The sequence below is a fragment of the Bos javanicus genome, chromosome 4 (assembly GCF_032452875.1).
Source record: "Bos javanicus breed banteng chromosome 4, ARS-OSU_banteng_1.0, whole genome shotgun sequence".
In the NCBI taxonomy this organism is placed as follows: Eukaryota; Metazoa; Chordata; class Mammalia; order Artiodactyla; family Bovidae; genus Bos; species Bos javanicus.
Window position 1 is genome coordinate 6,023,818 of NC_083871.1, and position 18,780 is coordinate 6,042,597.

The window sequence follows — 18,780 nt, forward strand, 5'->3', positions numbered from 1 at the left end:
CTCAAAGCCTTTTTTAAACCACCAGACAGGGTCAAAAGGGCCTGCCACCTGGTGCTGCCGCTCTGCCAGCTAGCTGTTGACCCAAGATGAGGGATGACGCAGTGTTCTGTAAGGTTTAGAGATCTCTGCAAGTGGGGACATCTAGGCCATGATCAGTTCCCATGATCAGCCTTCTTGAAAAAGGTTAAAAGCCAAAGCAAAGCGCAATTGTGTGAGAGAGAACAGAAGGAAAGAGCCTTGAGCAGCAGCTCCACGAGTGAACCGGGAGTCAAGAGGGCACCCAAAAAATGGTACCACCAGAGGTTTTGGTTCCACAAGGAATAGCTGATTTAGCTTTGCCCACATAGTACTTTTAAAATCTTTTTATTGTGGCAAAAGTCACATAACATAAAACGTGCTATTTTAACCATATTTAACTGTGCAGTTCAGGCTTCCCTAGTGGCTCAGATGGTAAAGAATCTGCATGCGATGTGGGACATCCAGGTTCTGTTCCTGGGTCAGGAAGATCCCTGGAGGAGGGAGTGGCTACCCATTCCAGTGCTCTTGCCTGGAGAATTCCATGGACAGCGGAGCCTGGTGGGCTACAGCCCATAAGGTCACAAAGAGTTGGACTCGACGAGCAACTAACACACGCTATACAGTTCAGTGGCACTAAGGACATTCACACTGTCGTGCAACTCTCGCTGTCGTCCGTCTGCCAGATTTTTCGCCTTCCTAAACCGCAACTCTGACCCATTAAGCACTAAGTCCCCATTACCCCTTCCCTCCATACCCCTGGAGGAGGGGGAGCCCCTGCATCTACATACTTGCTGACTCTATGAAATTGACTTCTAGGTACCTCATGCAAGTGGGATCAAACAGTTTTTGCCTGCTCAGACTGTACTTTGGAGCGTGTTTAAGGGTGACTTAGTGCACACCCTATAAATAGACTGTACCTTCTCTTCCCCTGCGCTGTGCAGTATGTTCTCATCAGTCATCTATTTTATACGTAGTCATGCGTATACTTCAGTCCCAATCTTCCACTTTATCCTACCCCCCTTTCCCCCCTTGATGTCCGAAAGTTTGTTCTCTGTATCACTGATGTAATATTTTTAATGAATTTGTTAAGCCAGGCACTTCAACTGTGACAGCTTTGTTCTAGGGAATAAACATATGTAGCCTGAAATCAAATATAATATGCATACTTTGATGCATTGTTGGGAGGATTGTCTCTGTGTGTACTCTAACTCCTGGCACTAGAGCTGCCCACAGAGGAAGAAAATTATTCACTTCTATTTATTTCTCCCTTGTTTCCCAGACAGACATGAGAAAACTTTTAAAAATGCATGTGTAGGTCTCTATGTATCTATGTTGAGATAAGTTGCTATGAATGTTAGGTGGTAGCCTTTCCCAGCAGGGTTTTCATGAGGGAATTTCACCCAAGAGAAGTGATCCGTGGTGGTCTCTAGATTCTCACAAGGATGCTGTGTGGCTAGTACTATCCTAGATGACAGGAGTCAGGTGGGTTCATTACATCGAGTGGACAGCCATGGGCTCTAGGGCTCAATTCTGTGGCTTTGGGTTCAGGTTTCCAAGGAGCAGGGTCTGATGTGGGGCTTTAGGGGTTCACCATTTATTGAGGGATGCTCTTTGGGGAAGATTGTAGGAGTTAGGGAAGCCACATACACAGGGAAGGAATGAGCAAGGATGTGCCCTCTGGGAGAGTCACCTCCCATCAGCTCCTCCTGAGTAGAATCTACATTTCAGGTGAGCATTAGCCCCCAGGAGCATGGGGTCAAGGTGCTGGTTGTAAATACATAACTCTATCACCTTGCTCCTCATCTGAGGGCAAAGAGGACGCACAAACCACAAGGAGAGCTACTTTTGAGCATCGTCATATATTTTGCGTGCAATTTTAGAGCCTCAGATGATAAGAGTGGGACTAGGAGCTTACTAAGAACACTTATAAAGTAATATCATCATCAGGTGATGTTACCAGGTGTCATTTTCCCAGCTGTGCTTCCAAATGAGCATCCACTGCTTCTGTCGAATTCAAACCAGTGGACGGAAAAGCCCTCAATACAGCTCCGTATACGACTGCCCTGATGGCTTGCAATGCAGGAGACCCAAGAGATGGGGCTTCAATTCCTGGGTTGGCAAGATCCTCTGGAAGAGGAAATGGCAACCCACTCCAGTACTCTCGCCTGGGAAATCCCATGGACAGAGGAGGCTGGCGGGGTACAGTCCATGGGGTCGCAAAGAGTCAAACACAACTGAGCACGACCCCACGCTCGCCTGCGAGCACAGCCCAGCACTCTGCCATCTGAGTTGGAATCATGAAACTTGGAAGTAGAGTCCTCAGGACCTGAAACAGCTCCTGGCCTGGAGGTGCAGGGAGTTGGGGGGGGGATCGAGGCTCTGCCTCCTGATGCTCAGGAGGCATGCAGAAGCTGCTGCAGAGTCTAACCTGGCGCTCTCTTGCAGGCACACTCCTCCGTGGAAAAAGCCGGCTTAATTGGCGGAGTGAGATTAAAAGCCATCCCTTCCGATGGCAAGTTTGCCATGCGAGCTTCCGCGCTGCAGGAGGCCCTGGAGAGAGACAAGGCAGCCGGCCTGATTCCTTTCTTCGTAAGTTCCCCGGGCCCCACAGGAGTGTCTGGGCCCTGCTGGGGCAGTGGGTCGGGCCTGTGGTGACACAGTCATTTCCTGGCTGCCGCGGTGGTCACGGGCCAGGCATACTCAGGTCAGCGCTCCTCTCCTTCAGGGCGGCTGGAGCAAAACGCCAATGATTTTCCCTTCCGCTTGCGTGAATCTCAGAAATACAGAGTACCCAGCCCAGGGGATACTGCTAAACCAAAAAGTCTTGCTTCTGCTTCCTGTTAAAAATGACACCATAGGGCACACCCTTGACATGGTAGATGAGTGACGGACATCGGAGTTAGCTGAGCTAAAAATAAAGTGCGCTTTCCACCTAGAGGCCTGTCCTCAGAAGATACTAAGATGCATCGCTTATGAGAGAGGTGTTGCAAGCCAGTGGTGATTAATTTAAAATACAATTAAATAGGATATCATTAAAACATCTAACTAACCAAACATCAGCTAGTTTTGCTGTACATGGCTGGGCCTTTTCCAGTGGGGAGGAAGCAGTTGCTGTTACAACCGGAGCCTGGGAGCCGCCCCGCCTGGTGTGCCACGACTTCGTCTCCCGCTGCACTGGGATGTCGGGTGGGATTGTGGCACTGGCCCCGTGGGGTCATCTGGCTACACTTTGGAGTCACCTGGGGAGCTAAGAAGAATGCCGATGCCCAGGCCCTGCTCCAGCCTCTCTGGGGACAATGGTAGATATTGGAGTCGCTTCCCAGCAGCTTCCAGATTCTGCTGTGCACCCAGGATTCCATGCTCCTAGGCACCCATCCAAATCTGGGTACTTCCGAGTTGTAGAGCAAGCTAGATTCAACAGACTCTAGGTGCCACATGTTATAACTTCCATTACTTTTTAAGAGTTACTCTTTGAGATGAGCTTTTTTATCCAAAAATTGTTTGATCAATTCAAATTTACCACCATTTGTTGAATAACTAACATGTAGTCTGGGGGAGGGACGGAAGGCATGATTTTATACATAATTTGATCTTGATTCAAGGGAATAAGGAGCATAAACAAATAATTGTAGAAACATCAACAAGTGTCAGGTTGTTGAGTCTGAAGATTTCTTTCTATATTTTGGACTATTGTTGGAAACCAGTCCCTTTATCAAGAGGTATGCTTTGCCAATGTTTTCTCCAAGTTAGGGACATGTTGTTTCATTCTTAGAAAGTATCTGCCACAAAGAAGTTTTTAAGTTCATCTCATCAATTTTTTTCATGGACTATGTCAGTAACACCTAAAAACTCATCCGCAAACCCAATATGTTTCAGATTTTCTCCTGTGTTAGCTTCTAGGAGTTTTATAGTTTTACCTTTATATCTATGGTTCATTTTGAACTGTTTTTTGTAGATGGTGTGAGTCTGTATCCAAATCCATTTCTTGCATGTGAATGTCTGTTCCAGCACCATTTGTTGAAAAGACTCTTCTTTTCCCATTAAACTGCCTTTGCTCCTTCGTCACAGATCAGGTGACCATATTTGTGTATGTCTATTTTGGGGTTCTCTGTTTTGATCCATTGATCTGTCTGTGTATCCTTCCCCAATACAACACTGTCCTGATTACTGTAGCTTTTGCTAAGGCTTGAAGTTGGGTAGTGTCAATCCTCTGACTTTTTTTTCTCCTTCAATATTGTGTTGTGTATTCTGCATTCTTTTGCTTCTCTCTATAAATTTTGGACGTGGTTTGTCAATAGCCATAACACAATTGGCTAGAATTTGAATGAGATTGCATTGAATTTATAGATCAAATTAGGAAGTACTGACATCTTGACAATGTTGAGTCTTCCTACCCATGTACATAGAATATTTTTCCATTTATTTTGATAAACTCTTTCATCAGAGTTTTATAGTTTTCCTCATATATATTTTGAGGCTTCCCTTGTAGCTCAGTTGGTAAAGAATCAATGCAGGAGACCCAGGTTCAATTCTTGGATCAGGAAGATCTCCTGGAGAAGGAAATGGCAACCCACTCCAGTATTCTTGCCTGGAGAATCCCACGGACAGAGGAGCCTGGCAGGCTACAGTCCATGGGTTTGCAAGAGCTAGGCACGACTTCCCAAGTAAACCACCACCATATAGATCTTATACATATTTTGTTAGATTTTTATCTAAGTATTTCTCCCTCCCTCTCTCACTTTGCCTCTCTAGTTTGGTGTTAGTGTACATAGTATTGTGTTCTTAATTTCAAACTCAAATTTTTCATTGCTGGAGTATGAGAAAGAAACTGACTTTTGTATATTATCCTTTGTTCTCTGTATTGTTGTAATTGCTTACTAGTTTCAGGAGATTTTCGGTTTGATTTTGATTTGGGAGGTGTATTTCTATATAGATAATTGTGTCATCTTCCCCTCTCAATCTGCGTATCTTTAGACCCTTTTTTGTCGGCATGGTGAAAGCAAATATCCTTGCCTCGTTTCTGTTCTTATCAGGAAAACCTCTAGTTTCTCACTATTAACTCTGATGTCAGGTTTTTAATAGATGTTCTTTATCAAGTTGAGGTAGAACATCTATCAAATTATCTGCTCTATCCTATTGGCTAGGATTTTTAAAATTTTGCTGGATTTTGTCAAATAGTTTTTGTTTATCTATTGATATGATCATGTGATTTTTTTCTTCTTTAGCCTTTTGACATGATAGATTATATTAATTGATTTTCAGTGCTGAGTCAGTCTTGCATACCTATAGTCCCACTTGGTTGTTATTTTGTATATATTATTAAATACAATTTGCTTGTGTTTTGTTGAGAATTTTCACATCTATCCATAAGAGATATTTGTCTGTGGTTCTTTCTTTTAATGTTTTGTCTGATTTTGGAACTTGGGTGAGACTGGCCTCACAGAATGAGTTAGGAAACATTCTGTTTTCCTCCGTTTTCTGGAAGAGATAATAGAGAATTAGTTTTATTTGTCTCTTTTTTAAACTGAAATATAGCTGGTTTACAATATTTTGCTAGTTTCAGGTATACAGCATAGCGGTTCAGCATTTTTACAGGTTATGCACCATTGACACTTATTATCATATAATGCTGTATTTCCTTGTGTGTCCCAATACTTGCTTGTCTGGTTTATCCATAGTAGTTTGCACCTCTTAATCCCCTGCCCTTACCATTTCTCCCCCCACTTCCCTCTCCCTGCTGGTAACCAGGAATTTGTTTTCTGTATCTAGTTTAATTCCTTTCTTAAATGTTGGGTAGATTTTACGAGTGAACCCACCTGGGCTGGTTGCTGCCTGTTTTGGGGGGCTGTTAATTTATTGATTTTATTTTTTGATAGATACAGGCCATCTTAGTCTGTTCAGGTTGCTACAATAAGCTACCACAGACCAGGTGCCTGATGAACAACAAAACTTTATTTCCCCCAGCTGTGGAGGCGGGAAGTCTGAGATCAAGGTGCCAGTGTGGGTGCTACTCAGGGTCCTCTCCTGGGTGCAGACAGCTGACTTCTGGCGTGTCCTCATATGGAGGAAGGGCTCAGGAGCTCTGTGGGGGTCCTCTCCTGGGTGCAGACAGCTGACTTCCGGCGTGTCCGCATATGGAGGAGGGGCTCAGGACTTCCGGCGTGTCCTCATATGGAGGAAGGACTCAGGAGCTCTGTGGGGGCCCTCTCCTGGGTGCAGACAGCTGACTTCCGGCGTGTCCTCATATGGAGGAAGGGCTCAGGAGCTCTGTGGGGGCCCTCTCCTGGGTGCAGACAGCTGACTTCTGGCGAGTCCTCATATGGAGGAAGGGCTCAGGAGCTCTGTGGGGGCCCTCTCCTGGGTGCAGACAGCTGACTTCTGGCGTGTACTCATATGGAGGAGGGGCTCAGGACTTCCGGCGTGTCCTCATATGGAGGAAGGACTCAGGAGCTCTGTGGGGGTCCTCTCCTGGGTGCAGACAGCTGACTTCCGGCGTGTCCGCATATGGAGGAAGGACTCAGGAGCTCTGTGGGGGCCCTTTTATAGAAGCACTAATCCCATTCTCAAGGCCCTCGTCCTCACGATCCCCCAAAGGCCCCGCCTCTTAATACCAACCATTGGATTTCAGTGGTTTTGCACAGACCTGTTGAGAGCATCGATTTTTCTTTACGTGAGTTTTTGTAAAATTATGTCTTTCAAAGAATTAATCCATTTCATTCAGATTTTCAAATTTGTGGGCATAGAGTTATTCATAATATTATTTAAATATTATCCTTTTACCACCCAGGGAATCAGTAGTGATGGGCCTTTCATTTCTAATACTAGAAACTTGTGTCCTCTCTTTTTTCTTAGTTAACCTAGTTAGATGTTTATCAATTTTATCAATCTTTTCAAAGTACCAGCATTTGGGTTTGTTGATTCTCACTATTGATTTCCTGTTTCTAATTTCATTGATGTCTACTCTAATTTTTATTATTTCTTTTCTTTTAGGCCCTTTGGATTTAATTTTCTCTTTGTTTTCTAGTCTCCTAAGGTGGAAGCTTACATTCTGGGTTGAAAATTTTCTTTCTTTTCTAGTGTACGTATTCATTTAATGCTATAGAGCTCCCCCTAAACATTATTTTCACTGCATTCCACACATTTTGGTAAGTTGTATTTTCATTGAGTTAAAAATATTTTTAAAATTTCCCTTGAGACTTTCTCTTTGCCCTATATGTTAATTAAAATCTTTACTATGTTGTCAAGCCATAAACATGATATGTCTCTCTGTTTATTTAAATCTTCTTTAATTTCTTTCATCATATAAGCCTATACTTGCTTTGCTAGATTTATACCTACATAATTCTTTTTGGAACAGTTATAAACAGCATTGTATGTTTAATCTAGGTGTCCATGTGTTTATTTTAGCTTACAGAAACACAGTTAATTTTTTATGTTGACCTTGTATCCTGTAATGCTGCTGAACTCACTTGTTAGTTCTAGGAGGGTTTTTTAAAAATGCATTTTATGGATTTTTCTGTCTAGATAACCATGTCATATGCAAACAGGTACAACTGTATTCTTCCCTTCTGACCTGTTTGCCTTTTATTTATTTTTCATGCCTTTTTGCACTGGATAGAATTTCAAGTACTATTTGTTTGGCAGTGATGAAGGTAGGCATTCTTACCTGGTTTCCAACGTTAAAGTGAAATGAATGTAGTTTTTAACCATTAAGTGTGATGTTATCTTTAGGCTTTGTAGATGTTCATTATCAAATTGAGAAAGTTTTCTCCATTCCTGAAGTTCTGAGAATTTTTATCATGAATTAGTGTTGAATTTTGTCAAATTATTTTTCTACGCTGATTGATATGGTTGAGTGGTTTTATTAAGTCTGTTAACAAGGTGGATTACAGTGGATTTCAAATATTAAACCAGCCTTGCATTCCTGGAGTAAATCTCATTTGTTCATAATGTAATTCCTATTGCTAGATTCTAATTACTAACATTTAAGGACTTTTGCTTCTATATGCATGAGTAATATTGGTTTGTAGTTTTCCCTTTTTATAGTCTTGTTTTGATGTTAGGGTAATACTAACTTCATAAAAAGACTTGAGAAGCAGTTCCTTCCTCTTCTATTTTCTGGAAGAGATTGTATAGCATTGATGCTAATTCTACTTTAAACGTCTCGTTTTGAAGTTAGCACTGTTCTGTATATGGGAAGAAGCAAGAGTCTGGGTTCATGGAAATCACTCCTTTGATACACACCTTAACCATCCAGGGTCAGCATCTGGCTTTTCTCCGTCCTGAATCCACTCAGGGGGCACAGTCTGGGGCAGCTGCAGTGGCCGATGCCTTGGTGGCCACAGCCTTGTTTGCTTACTGATGTGGCAGGCAGCATTCTTGTTTATACCCTCATAACCTGGTGGTGGAAATTCAGAGGCAGCACAGTGTTTCATTTTGGCTGCTACTCTATGTCTTTGTGTTGATGAAGACTTTGAAATAAGCATCATCTATGTGCTCTTCAGGGTGGCCAAGACCTCTGTTGGGGCATTTTATATGCACCATTTAAGAGCTATCTACACCTCCATCAATTACATTTCACTATCCTTATGGTGGGCTCTCAAGCAAAAGGTGACAAGTTCACAGTCTTCGGAGCAAGGGCCAGATACTCACACTCATTGCACTTCAAAGCCTATCATGATGGAATAAGTAACAATTCCATGCTAATTCACTAAGTCACTCACTTGTTTGACAAAGGAACGCCCATAACATACTGGGCCTGTGGGACTGAGATTGAGAAGGGCCCTCAAGCATCCTACTGGCTGGAGTGGAGATACTAAGGTAACAGTCTGCACCAGGGTGCAGTGTAATTGGCATTAGAGGTCCAGCGATTTGGAGCAGAGGGTTTCATCAGAGCTCATAGTTCGACCTGTATGAAACGCCTGCTTCCTTAGAGGCCTCCCTATGCCAGCCCCGGGGATCCGTGCGTAGGCGTGGTTGCTTTCCTCTTGCAATGCTCCTGGTGGCAGATACACATGTCCACTGATCTTTGTGCCATTTGGTGAGGACTATGCATGCGGACAGTGCTCCCCTGGTGGCTCAGATGGCAAGGAATCTGTCTGCAAGGCAGGAGACCCCTGGTTTGATCCCTGGTTCAGGAAGATCCCATGGAGAAAGGAATGGCGACCCACTCCAGTATTCTTGACTGGAGAACTGCATGGACAGAGGAGCCTGGAGAGTTACAGTCCATGGGGTCGCAAAGAGCTGGACACAGCTGAAGCAACTAATGCACACACATGCACAAGGACAAGGGGCAGAGGGTATGATGAGCTCAGCAGCGGGGTGTCAGTGAAGTCTTTGCTGAGAGTTAACGTATAAGCCCCCCGTCCTGGAGGACATGTATCACGAGCCTGTCTTGTGGAAGAAAACAATACTGCAACAGCACAGAGATGGGGAGGATCACTGGAGGCATGAGGAGATGCAGCTGGCCGTTGTCTTAAAGTGAAAGTGAAGTCGCTCAGTCGTGTCCGACTCTTTGCAACCCCATGGACTGTAGCCTACCAGGCTCCTCAGTCCATGGAATTTTCCAGGCAAGAGTACTGGAGTCGGTTGCCATTTTCTTCTCCGTTGTCTTAAAGGGGCAGCCAAGGGCCCGTGAAGCTGGAAGCAGAGGCTGCCTGGACCAGGCAGGAGTGTTGCTTGAGCTTTGACACATTTGCTGGTTCCCATTGAAATGAATGCCTGGTGGTTATCATCCTTCACATGTGTGACTCTGTGCCCAATCCTGAGATGCAGACCCTGATGCCTGGATGTCTCAGGGAGCTTGCTGACCCTGGAAGTCTAGCCAGTGCTGGAGACCTGAAAGGCACGTGAGCCTTTCCTAAGCCCACGAGCCCTGCCCACCTCCTTCATGGTTCACAAAGGGGCTACAGCCCCTTCAAAGTGTGATCTGCTGTAGAAAGTAGGGGGCACATGGGGCAGATCTGAACTGGAAGCCCTCCAGGAACTCGCCGGTTTCTTCCTCTTGGTGGTTTGCTTTCCTGACCTGATAAGATCAGGCCCAAGGCAGAGGGCAGAGCCTAGCGGGCAGTGGTGAGATTGACAGACGAGGGAGGGGGGCAGAGTAGGGTAGCAGGACAGCCCCAGGCTCTCAGAGGTGGGGCGCCCAGCCCGCCTCCCCCTTTGCAAATGTGATTAGGTCTCTGCAGAGCAGCTGAAATCAGGTTAGCATCTCTGAGCCGATCCCAGTAATCACAGCCCGGAGCAGAGCAGGTGCTGGGGTTAAAGCGGCTTCTGAGAATGAGGACAAGCTGACTCACAGCCCTCAAAACACGAATACATGGGCCCTGCCGTCACCAGCCTGGCACGTCTTCCTGGGACCCTGGGTCCCATGCTGCCCACATGCTGTGCAGGGAGCTGCCCAGGGATGGGCTTGGTTGGAAGGGCCTCCAGCATGGCCAGTGTGCGGGGTTCTTTAACTGGCAGAACCAGAGCTAAGCATACCTGCGCTCTCTTCTTGGTCTGGTCCTGCCTGTTTGTCCCCAGACCCCACGCTGAGTGTCTCACTTAAGCTAACAGTAAAGTAGGGGGTCCCAAAGACACCCAAATCAGGAGGGTCCTGATGAGTGAATATAATGTCTGCAAAGCTGAGACATGTTCTCAGCTGAGGCCACTCCCAGGACTGGGCAGTGTTTTCTTGATTTTACAAAATGCTCCACGGCAGAATGAAAATATCAATACTAACATAAAAATCACAGAATAAAAGATGTAATATTAACCAAATCTCATCATAAGAGACAAACAGTACTAATATTTGGTGAAATTATTCTAGACTCACTGCCATATACACATTAATAGAAAATAATTTTAACAAGAGGATATTCAGGTTGCATTTTAAAAACAGATGGTGTGGCATTTATTTCCATTAGGATTTTACTGAGGAACATGAGATGAAATGAAAGGAATTCCTGGATGTCAGAAGTGTCATTCCTAAGAGACTCTTAAGTTGAGAAAATAATTTGCAAGTGATATTAAGATGGTTGAATCATCCTGTGGGTTTTTTTTAAAGCTACACAGGCTTTATGACATAGACAAAGCATTTTATGGGTCTCGTTCTACCTACCAAACCAGGACCCTTAGACAAAGTGTTTTAATATTCAGTTATATTTTTGGAAGGAATTGCAAACACCAGAGGAAAATGGCTCACTGATTCAGATTCCCACTCAGTGACTCATATGGTCAGGATTGAGCAGGCTTGGAGAATGGCTGGTGCTTGGACTGGGGTGGGGAGGGGTGTGAGGGGTGGGCACAGAGGTGGGAGGAGAGGGACTGAGAAGCCATGGGAAAGGTCAAAGCTGGAGAGAGCGATGCTTTGTTATTCAGGTCAGGGAAGGCCAACAGTGTGGGAGCCTATGGCCACTGAAGAGATAGCTTGTGATACCCACAGGGAGAGGGGATGCCGTGCCATGCAGGGCCACACAGGGAAGCACCAGTGTTGATCAGGAGGTAGAGGAAGGGATGGAGAGAGGGGAACGGGTGGGCAGGAACTCCAGGTTCTAGCAGAAAGGAACAGGTGAGGCAGGCTTAATACTGACAAGCGTGAGTCATTTCAGATTACTGCAATGGGCTGTGGGCACAAGAGCTGCTCTGATTGTCTGGTTCCTGGTTCTGGGGGATCAGGCCAGGAGACTAGCAGCCTGGAGTGTGAGAGCCCCGTAGGGGATGTGGCAAGGTGTGTGGGCTCTGAGAGTGCTGGTTTGCTTAGGAAAGGGTCTAAACTCACAGACCTTAGGCTCTGGGCATATCCTGGTCCAGTGTGTTTGTGGTGTAAATGAGAAAACTAACACCCAGCAGGTGTCCACATGATGCAGAGCTGGGCCTCCAATCTGGCCTCTTTGTCCCACGTGCTTGGCTTCAACGTCTGTGTATCCATCTTGCCTTTTCATTTTCTGTCTTGCTGGTAACTGGATGTCTCAAGAAGCTTGCTGACCCTGGAGGTCTAGCCAGCTCCTGGGGACCTGAAAGGAAAGTGACCCTTTCCTAAGCAAACCAGCACTCTTAGAGCCCACACACCTCGCCACATCCCCTATGGGGCTCTCACGCTCCAGGCCACTGTTCTCCTGCCCTGATTCCCCAGGGGCCAGAACCAGGGACCAGACAACCAGAGCAGCTCTTGTGCCCACAGCCCATTGCAGTAATCTGAAATGACTCACGCTTGTCAGTATTAAGCCTGCCCCACCTGTTCCTTTCTGCTGGAACCTGGAGTTCCTGCCCACCCGTTCCCCTCTCTCCATCCCTTCCTCTACCTCCTGATCAACACTGGTGCTTCCCTGTGTGGCCCTGCATGGCATGGCATCCCCTCTCCCTGTGGGTATCACAAGCTATCTCTTCAGTCGCCATAGGCTCCCACACTGTTGGCCTTCCCTGACCTGAATAACAAAGCATCGCTCTCTCCGGCTCAGGGGACTATGTCAGCGGAGCCATCCCAGGGCAGAGCCCCACACCTCCCTGGTCAGACCGCTTTAACGCTGAGACACATTCAGTTTTCAGATCAAACACAGGTGGTTATAGGTGAAATGCAACCAGGGAGGCCTCCAGCCTGGATCTCAAGTTTACTAGCTTTGTTTTTCTGATTCTTCCATCTCTATTCTCGGGGCACAGATAATTGCTGGAGGCTCCATAAAGGCTATACAGACTGAATGAAATTTCAGTCTTGTCACATTGAAAGAGAAATTTCATTATTTAGACAGCACCCGCCACCATAGATCAATTAGGCTCTTTGGTTTTGAAAACATCAGATGCTTTTTGATCTGGAGGGTGTTTGCATGCAGTGAATGTTTCAGCACCCAATCTGTGCCAGCAAAGTGTGAGTTGCTAGCAACATGAACAAATAAGATGCAGACCCTGGTCTCAAGAGTTTCGTGGGTTGCCAGGGCTGGGCCTGGGGGTGTGGCTGTGTGTGTGGAGGTGACAGCAGGGACTGTGATGTAGGACTGAACAAAGGACATTTGCTTCTTACCCTCCAGGTGGTGGCTACACTGGGGACCACGTCCTGCTGCTCCTTTGACAACCTCTTAGAAGTGGGGCCCATTTGTAAGTATCTGATTAAATTTTATTTGGAAAAAATTTTCCTGATATCCAAAGACTTTAGTGAGCTGCCTCTTTGGGCTCTCCTTCATAATATTAACTTAATATTATATTATACCATTATATAATAATATATTATAATATTATGATAATATATAACTGACTCATTGGAAAAGACCCTGATGCTGGGAAAGATTGAAGGCAGGAGGAGAAAGGGATGACAGAGGATGAGATGGTTGGATGGCATCACCGAGTCAATGGACATGAGTTTGAGCAAGTTCCGGGAGTTGGTGATGGAGTTGCAGAGAGATGGACATGACTGAGCAACTGAACTGACTGACTGATAATATATTATGTAAATGTAATATAATTATATAGTAATACACCATATTATAATATTAACATCATGAAACGTATTGTGGGATAATCTGCCAAACTCTTCTCATGTTTACAGTGGCACAAATCTTAAGCTTGAACTCCAAAAACTCAGAATTTGGGCTAACTGGACAACAGTTAACCTTAGCTGTACCAACACAGTGTTAATAAGTAAAATACCACAGTGATATCAGATCGCGAAGGCTGTGTTGTCCCACTGAAGAGAACCAACTTTGCAGATTCTCAGAGGGTTGTGTGTAGGACGGCAGGAGAATTTCTTGTCCTTGGAGTAAGTCTTCCAGCATCTTTTTTTTTTTTTTTTGCCTTCTTGGAATTCCTGAATATAGGTGAGCAAATAAAGCAATTAAGCAAATCAATTAAAAAAAAAAAAAAACTAGATTCCTCGCAAGAAGTGAGCTTTGTGTGTTTACTGGGAGCCTCCCTGGAGGAAGGCATGGCAACCCACTTGAGTATTCTTGCCTGGAGAATCCTGTGGACAGAGGAGCCTGGCGGGCTACAGTCCATGGGGTCACAAAGAATCGGACGCAACTGAGCGGCTAACAGTTCACTTAACTTCCCTCCTCCCTCAGTGGAGCATTGAGGTTTTCTTAGACAGAATTCAGAGAATTCAGAGGTGAGCGGGGAATAAGTGTCTTGGACCTGAGGCTCCCAGAACACAGCAGGGCTTTTTGTTGCTGGAAGGCCTCTCCTCAGGCAAGGGCCCGGCTTATGAGCATCCTCTCTGTCCTCGGGGCAGGAGAACCAGCTCCTTAGCTGCAGGCAGAGCCGCTGCCCAGGGTGGGAGGAGGCAGGTAGCAGGAGCCCCCTGGAGGGTCTAGATGTTTCCTGGCCACGCTGTGGCTTGTGCCAGGCATCCAGCCAGCTGCTGGGCCTGGCTCACTGCCCATTTGTGGAACTCCAGGGCTTTCTCAGCTCTCCTCACCTGGGTCCACCTGTGGACCACACTCAGGTGATGCAGGAGTGGACCGTCTCCCCCCCACCATGAATGATGGCTGGGTGGCGTGCGTCGAGCCGGCCACAGTCACAGCAGCTGTGCTGCAGCCCAGCCGCCCTTGTGGCTGCAGTTCTGAGCTCTGTCCCCACCTGCAAAGTGCAGTCCGAAGAACCTGTCATTGTGAACTGATGGGATTCTGAATGACTGAGTTACCACACAGAGAGGGCGTGAGGCAGGAGGGTAGGGGGAGCCCTTGGGATTCAGGAGATGTGAGGCTGTTGGCTGGCCCACCAGGTGGCCCTGGGCATTCCTGGCCTGTGTCCATGGGCTCTAGCTCCCTAGCCGTGACCATGGCAGATGGCTGTTCTATCTGCTGGCTGGAGTCAGAGGTGCAAGGCCGGGGTTGAGGCCAGGGAGGAGGGACAAGCTGGCTATGTCCATAGGTGTGGCTTCACGGGCTGCAAACCCTGATCCTGGGCCAAGGCGCTGGGCCACTGGATCCAGATGTCAGGCTGGGAATTGGACATCCGGGCCCTGGCCAGCTGACAGCAGTCCACGGCTATCAGATTAGAGGGCTGAGAGCCCCACGGGACACAGCCCACAGGACCCTGCCCCTCAGCACTGGCTGCTCTCCTGTCCTGGGGCTCCCATGGCTCCCGGGGCTGGGGGCTGTGGGAAGAGCTGGATCATTGAGGGGCTTTTGGTGCCAAACATAGAGGCTGTTCCCGGGGGGCTGAGGGATCCAATGAGCACCACTACCCTCCACTCACTGCCCAGGCTTATCCACGAGGGCAATTTGGACAATTCTATTTATTATTGGCAAGGCTCTTATGAACCATGGGTGGTGTCTTCACAGTGAATGAGCACCTTTTACCTGCTTGCCCTCCTCTGAGTGTCATTTTCTTGCTTGTCACCAAATATTTAGCATTCTTCAACTTTGGACAAGACCAGGTCAACCTGGTTCCATAGTGCAATCAGAGAAAACCATTAAAATAATTCAGATTAGTTATCTTGGCCAGTATTTGACCAAGAGGCTCATCAGAACCTGGTCTTCTCCCAACTACTGCTTTAGGAAAGATGCCTTTTTGAAAAGCAATGTTTATTATTTATGTATGTGTTTGGCTGCTCCAAGTCTTAGTTATATACATGGGCTCTTCAGTCCTCATTGAGGCATGTGGGATCTTTGGTTTCAGCATACAGACTCTTTTTAAAAATTGATTATTTCTCTATGGCTGCACTGGTTCTTCACTGCTGTGCACGGACTTTCTCCAGTTGCTGCCGGCAGGGCCTACCCTCCAGTTGCTGTGCACCTGCTTCTCCTGGCGGGGGCTTCTCCTGTTGCAGAGCACAGGCTCTCGGGGCCTTGGGCCTCAGAGCTGTGACCCACAGGCTTACTTGTTCCACAGCATATGGGATCTTCCTGGACCAGGGGTTGAACCCATGTTCCCTGCATTGGCAGGTGGATTCTTAACCACTGGATGGTCAGGGAAGTCCCGTGTGAACTCTATTTACAGCATGTGTGATCTAGTTCCCTGACCAGGGATAGTCCCCTGCATTGGGAGCACAGAGTCTTAGGCACTGGATCACTAGGGAAGTCCCAGGAAAGACACTTTCTGTTTAGTTTCTTCTGAAACAATTTGCCAGTGAGACTGTTTCAGTTGGTCACATTGGAGTGATCAGTGGAAATTCCTGGCAGATTTTATTGAGAAAAGGGTAAGAAACAGAAAGCAGAGAGTTGAAGGCAGACAGACAGAAGGTATGAAGGTGGGAAGCTGAGGCGGAGGTCCCGGGGGTGTGGGACGGGGTACAGGGCAGGCAGGATGGAATGGCTGGTGAGGACGCAGCAGACAGTTCCAGAGGTCTGCCGCTTCTGTCCGTGGGGCCATGGAAGCCTTGCAAGGAAACATGCAGGCAGCAGGGGCTCGAGAGGGACAGAGGCAGCCTCCTCCTTTGTGGGCGGAGCAGAAATCTCTCTGTCCAGGCAGCCTCACCTGGGTGCTGGGTGGGCCTGGTCCTGGGGCGTGCAACTCCTGTGTTCCAGCCATGGGGTCTCCAGGACCCCTGACTCCTACAGATACCCTCAGTACTTGAAGAGGCTGGAAGGCAAGTTATGCTGTTGGATAATCACATACGAGACTCAGGATGTGGCCCTTGGCTCTCCCTTTCCTCATGGAGAGAGGAGAACCCCATGGGGAATCCACTCAGCAAGGGTATCCAGAAGTTCCTTCTGCAGGAGTTTATGTTTAGTCTTTTCCTTTTTCAATTGAAATATTTATTGAAATAATGATAGAGCCACATGCATCTGGTCTAATCACTTCATCACATATAGAAAGGGATAAAGTGGGAACAGTGACAGATTTTATTTTCTTGGGCTCCAAAATCACTGTAGATGGTGACTGCAGCCATGAAATTAAAAGATGCTTGCTCCTTGGAGGCAAAGCTATGACAAACCTAGACAAACATATTAAAAAGCAGAGACATCACTTTGCCAACAAAGGTCCATCTAGCCAAAGCTGTGGTTTTACCAGTAGTCATCTATGGATGTGAGAGCTGGATCATAGAAAAGGCTGAGTGCTGAAGAATTGATGCTTTTGAACTGTGGTGTTGGAGAAGACTCTTGAGAGTCCCTTGGACTGCAAGGAGATCCAACCAGTCCATTCTGAAGGAGATCAGCCCTGGGATTTCTTTGGAGGGAATGATGCTGAGGCTGAAACTCCAGTACTTTGGCCACCTCATGCGAAGAGTCAACTTGTTGGAAAAGACCATGATGCTGGGAAAGATTGAAGGTGAGAGGAGAAGGGGATGACAGAGGATGAGATGGTTGGATGGCATCACTGACTCGATAGACATGAATTTGAGCAAATGCCAAGAGTTGGTGATGGACAGGGAAGCCTGGAGTACTGCAGTCCATGGGATCACAAAGAATCAGACGTGACTTAGCAAATGAACAACAGAGCCATGTGCAGTTATCAGAAATAGTAGACAGCCTCTGTATACTTTTCCCAGTTTGTTCTGATGGTAACATTTTGCAAAACTGCAATACATGTCACAACCAGAAAATTGACATAGTGCAATCTGGGAGGTCCTCTTATTCAGATTTCCCCAATTACGTTTGTCCTCATTTGTGTGTAGGGGGTGTTTATTAAGCCTGGGACAATTTCATCATCACTGGTGTAGGTTTATGTATCTGCCACCGCAGTCAAGGTGCTGAATGGTTCCGTTGCCACAAGAATCCCTTGTCGTTTATGATTTTTCGCTTGTCTGCAGGAGTTTTAGGCAAGTTCGCAGTTGGAGGGAAGCCAGTCCCCCAGAGCTGCCCGTGGTCCTGACACCAGTTCCCAGGTCAGGGCTTCCTCCCTCGGGTTTGCGGGTTTGACACTCCACACCTGGGAGCAGAGAGGAGGTGCCCGGGGCAGAGTGGGGCGTGGTCCAGCTGGGGGCGTCTGGTCATCCTCGCCTGTGAGGTCCTCCAGTCCCACAGCAGGATGGTAGGCACAGGGTGGGACCCTCCCTGCCAGGGATGCTCACTCAGCCTGTAGTGTCAGTCAGGGTGTGTCCCTGGGCTGTCGCATGCTGGCCGGGAGGCTGCCTACATTTCCTGGCCCCTCTGGGAGATCCAGTGAATACTTCTAGTTCCCAGTCCTCCAGGACTCAGAACTGATATGAAGTGACCCAAAGCCCCCATTGTAAACCCTGCTGTTGCACTGTCTGGGGGATGAGTCCTAGCAGACACAGCCTTCCCCTCCCCAGAGCCAAGGGCAAAGGCCAGAGCTCCTTGGGGTGAGGCTAGTTCTCTCTGCAGCCTTCTTTCTGGGGACCCCCTTCCCACCCGAGGCCCCTCTGCCTTTCCCCACTCACTGCCCACTCCGAGATCTCCTGTACTCTCTGCAGTGACACAGCCTTGGGGGCTGGCATCATTCCAGCCCCCTCCTTGGGGTCTAAGGTCAGATGATCTCTCCTCGTCTTCCCAGGTGAGGCCCAACTAAGGAAAGGGGTTGTGGTTTTACTGTGTGACAAGCATCTTTCTCACGGGGTGAGGCTGAGGGGTCCCCAGAACTCCATCCCCCTCCTCCTGCCCTCATGGCTATATTCCTTCCTGCCTTGTCTGCCTGAGCTGGGCACAGACCCTGGCATCTGTCAGACTCTACCCAGGTGCCTCTAGCAGAAAATGCAGTTCTCTGACAGTAGCCTCTGTGGCCCCACGGAGAACCCAAATTCTCCCTGAGAGTTTATGTCCATCCTGTATGCGTGTCTGAAGCTCCTTCCTCCCTCAGTAGAGCTGAGCTATAGCAGCGACAGAGGAGAGCATTCCTGCAGCGGTGCTGGCCATTGCGTCCTTTCCTGATCCCATTTCTCCTAAGACTTCG

At 47.3% G+C, this 18,780-nt stretch overlaps 1 protein-coding gene across 5 annotated transcripts in view; it reads left to right on the forward strand.

The window, feature by feature from the left end:
* The window catches only part of DDC (dopa decarboxylase), a 103,791-nt gene that overhangs the window by 40,609 nt on the left and 44,402 nt on the right, over window positions 1-18,780 (forward strand). For all 5 annotated transcript variants that reach the window (XM_061413325.1, XM_061413326.1, XM_061413322.1 and 2 more), the window contains 2 exons: window positions 2,464-2,607; window positions 13,023-13,089. In XM_061413325.1, the coding sequence (XP_061269309.1) occupies window positions 2,464-2,607; window positions 13,023-13,089 (211 nt within the window). The remainder of the gene's footprint in view (window positions 1-2,463; window positions 2,608-13,022; window positions 13,090-18,780) is intronic.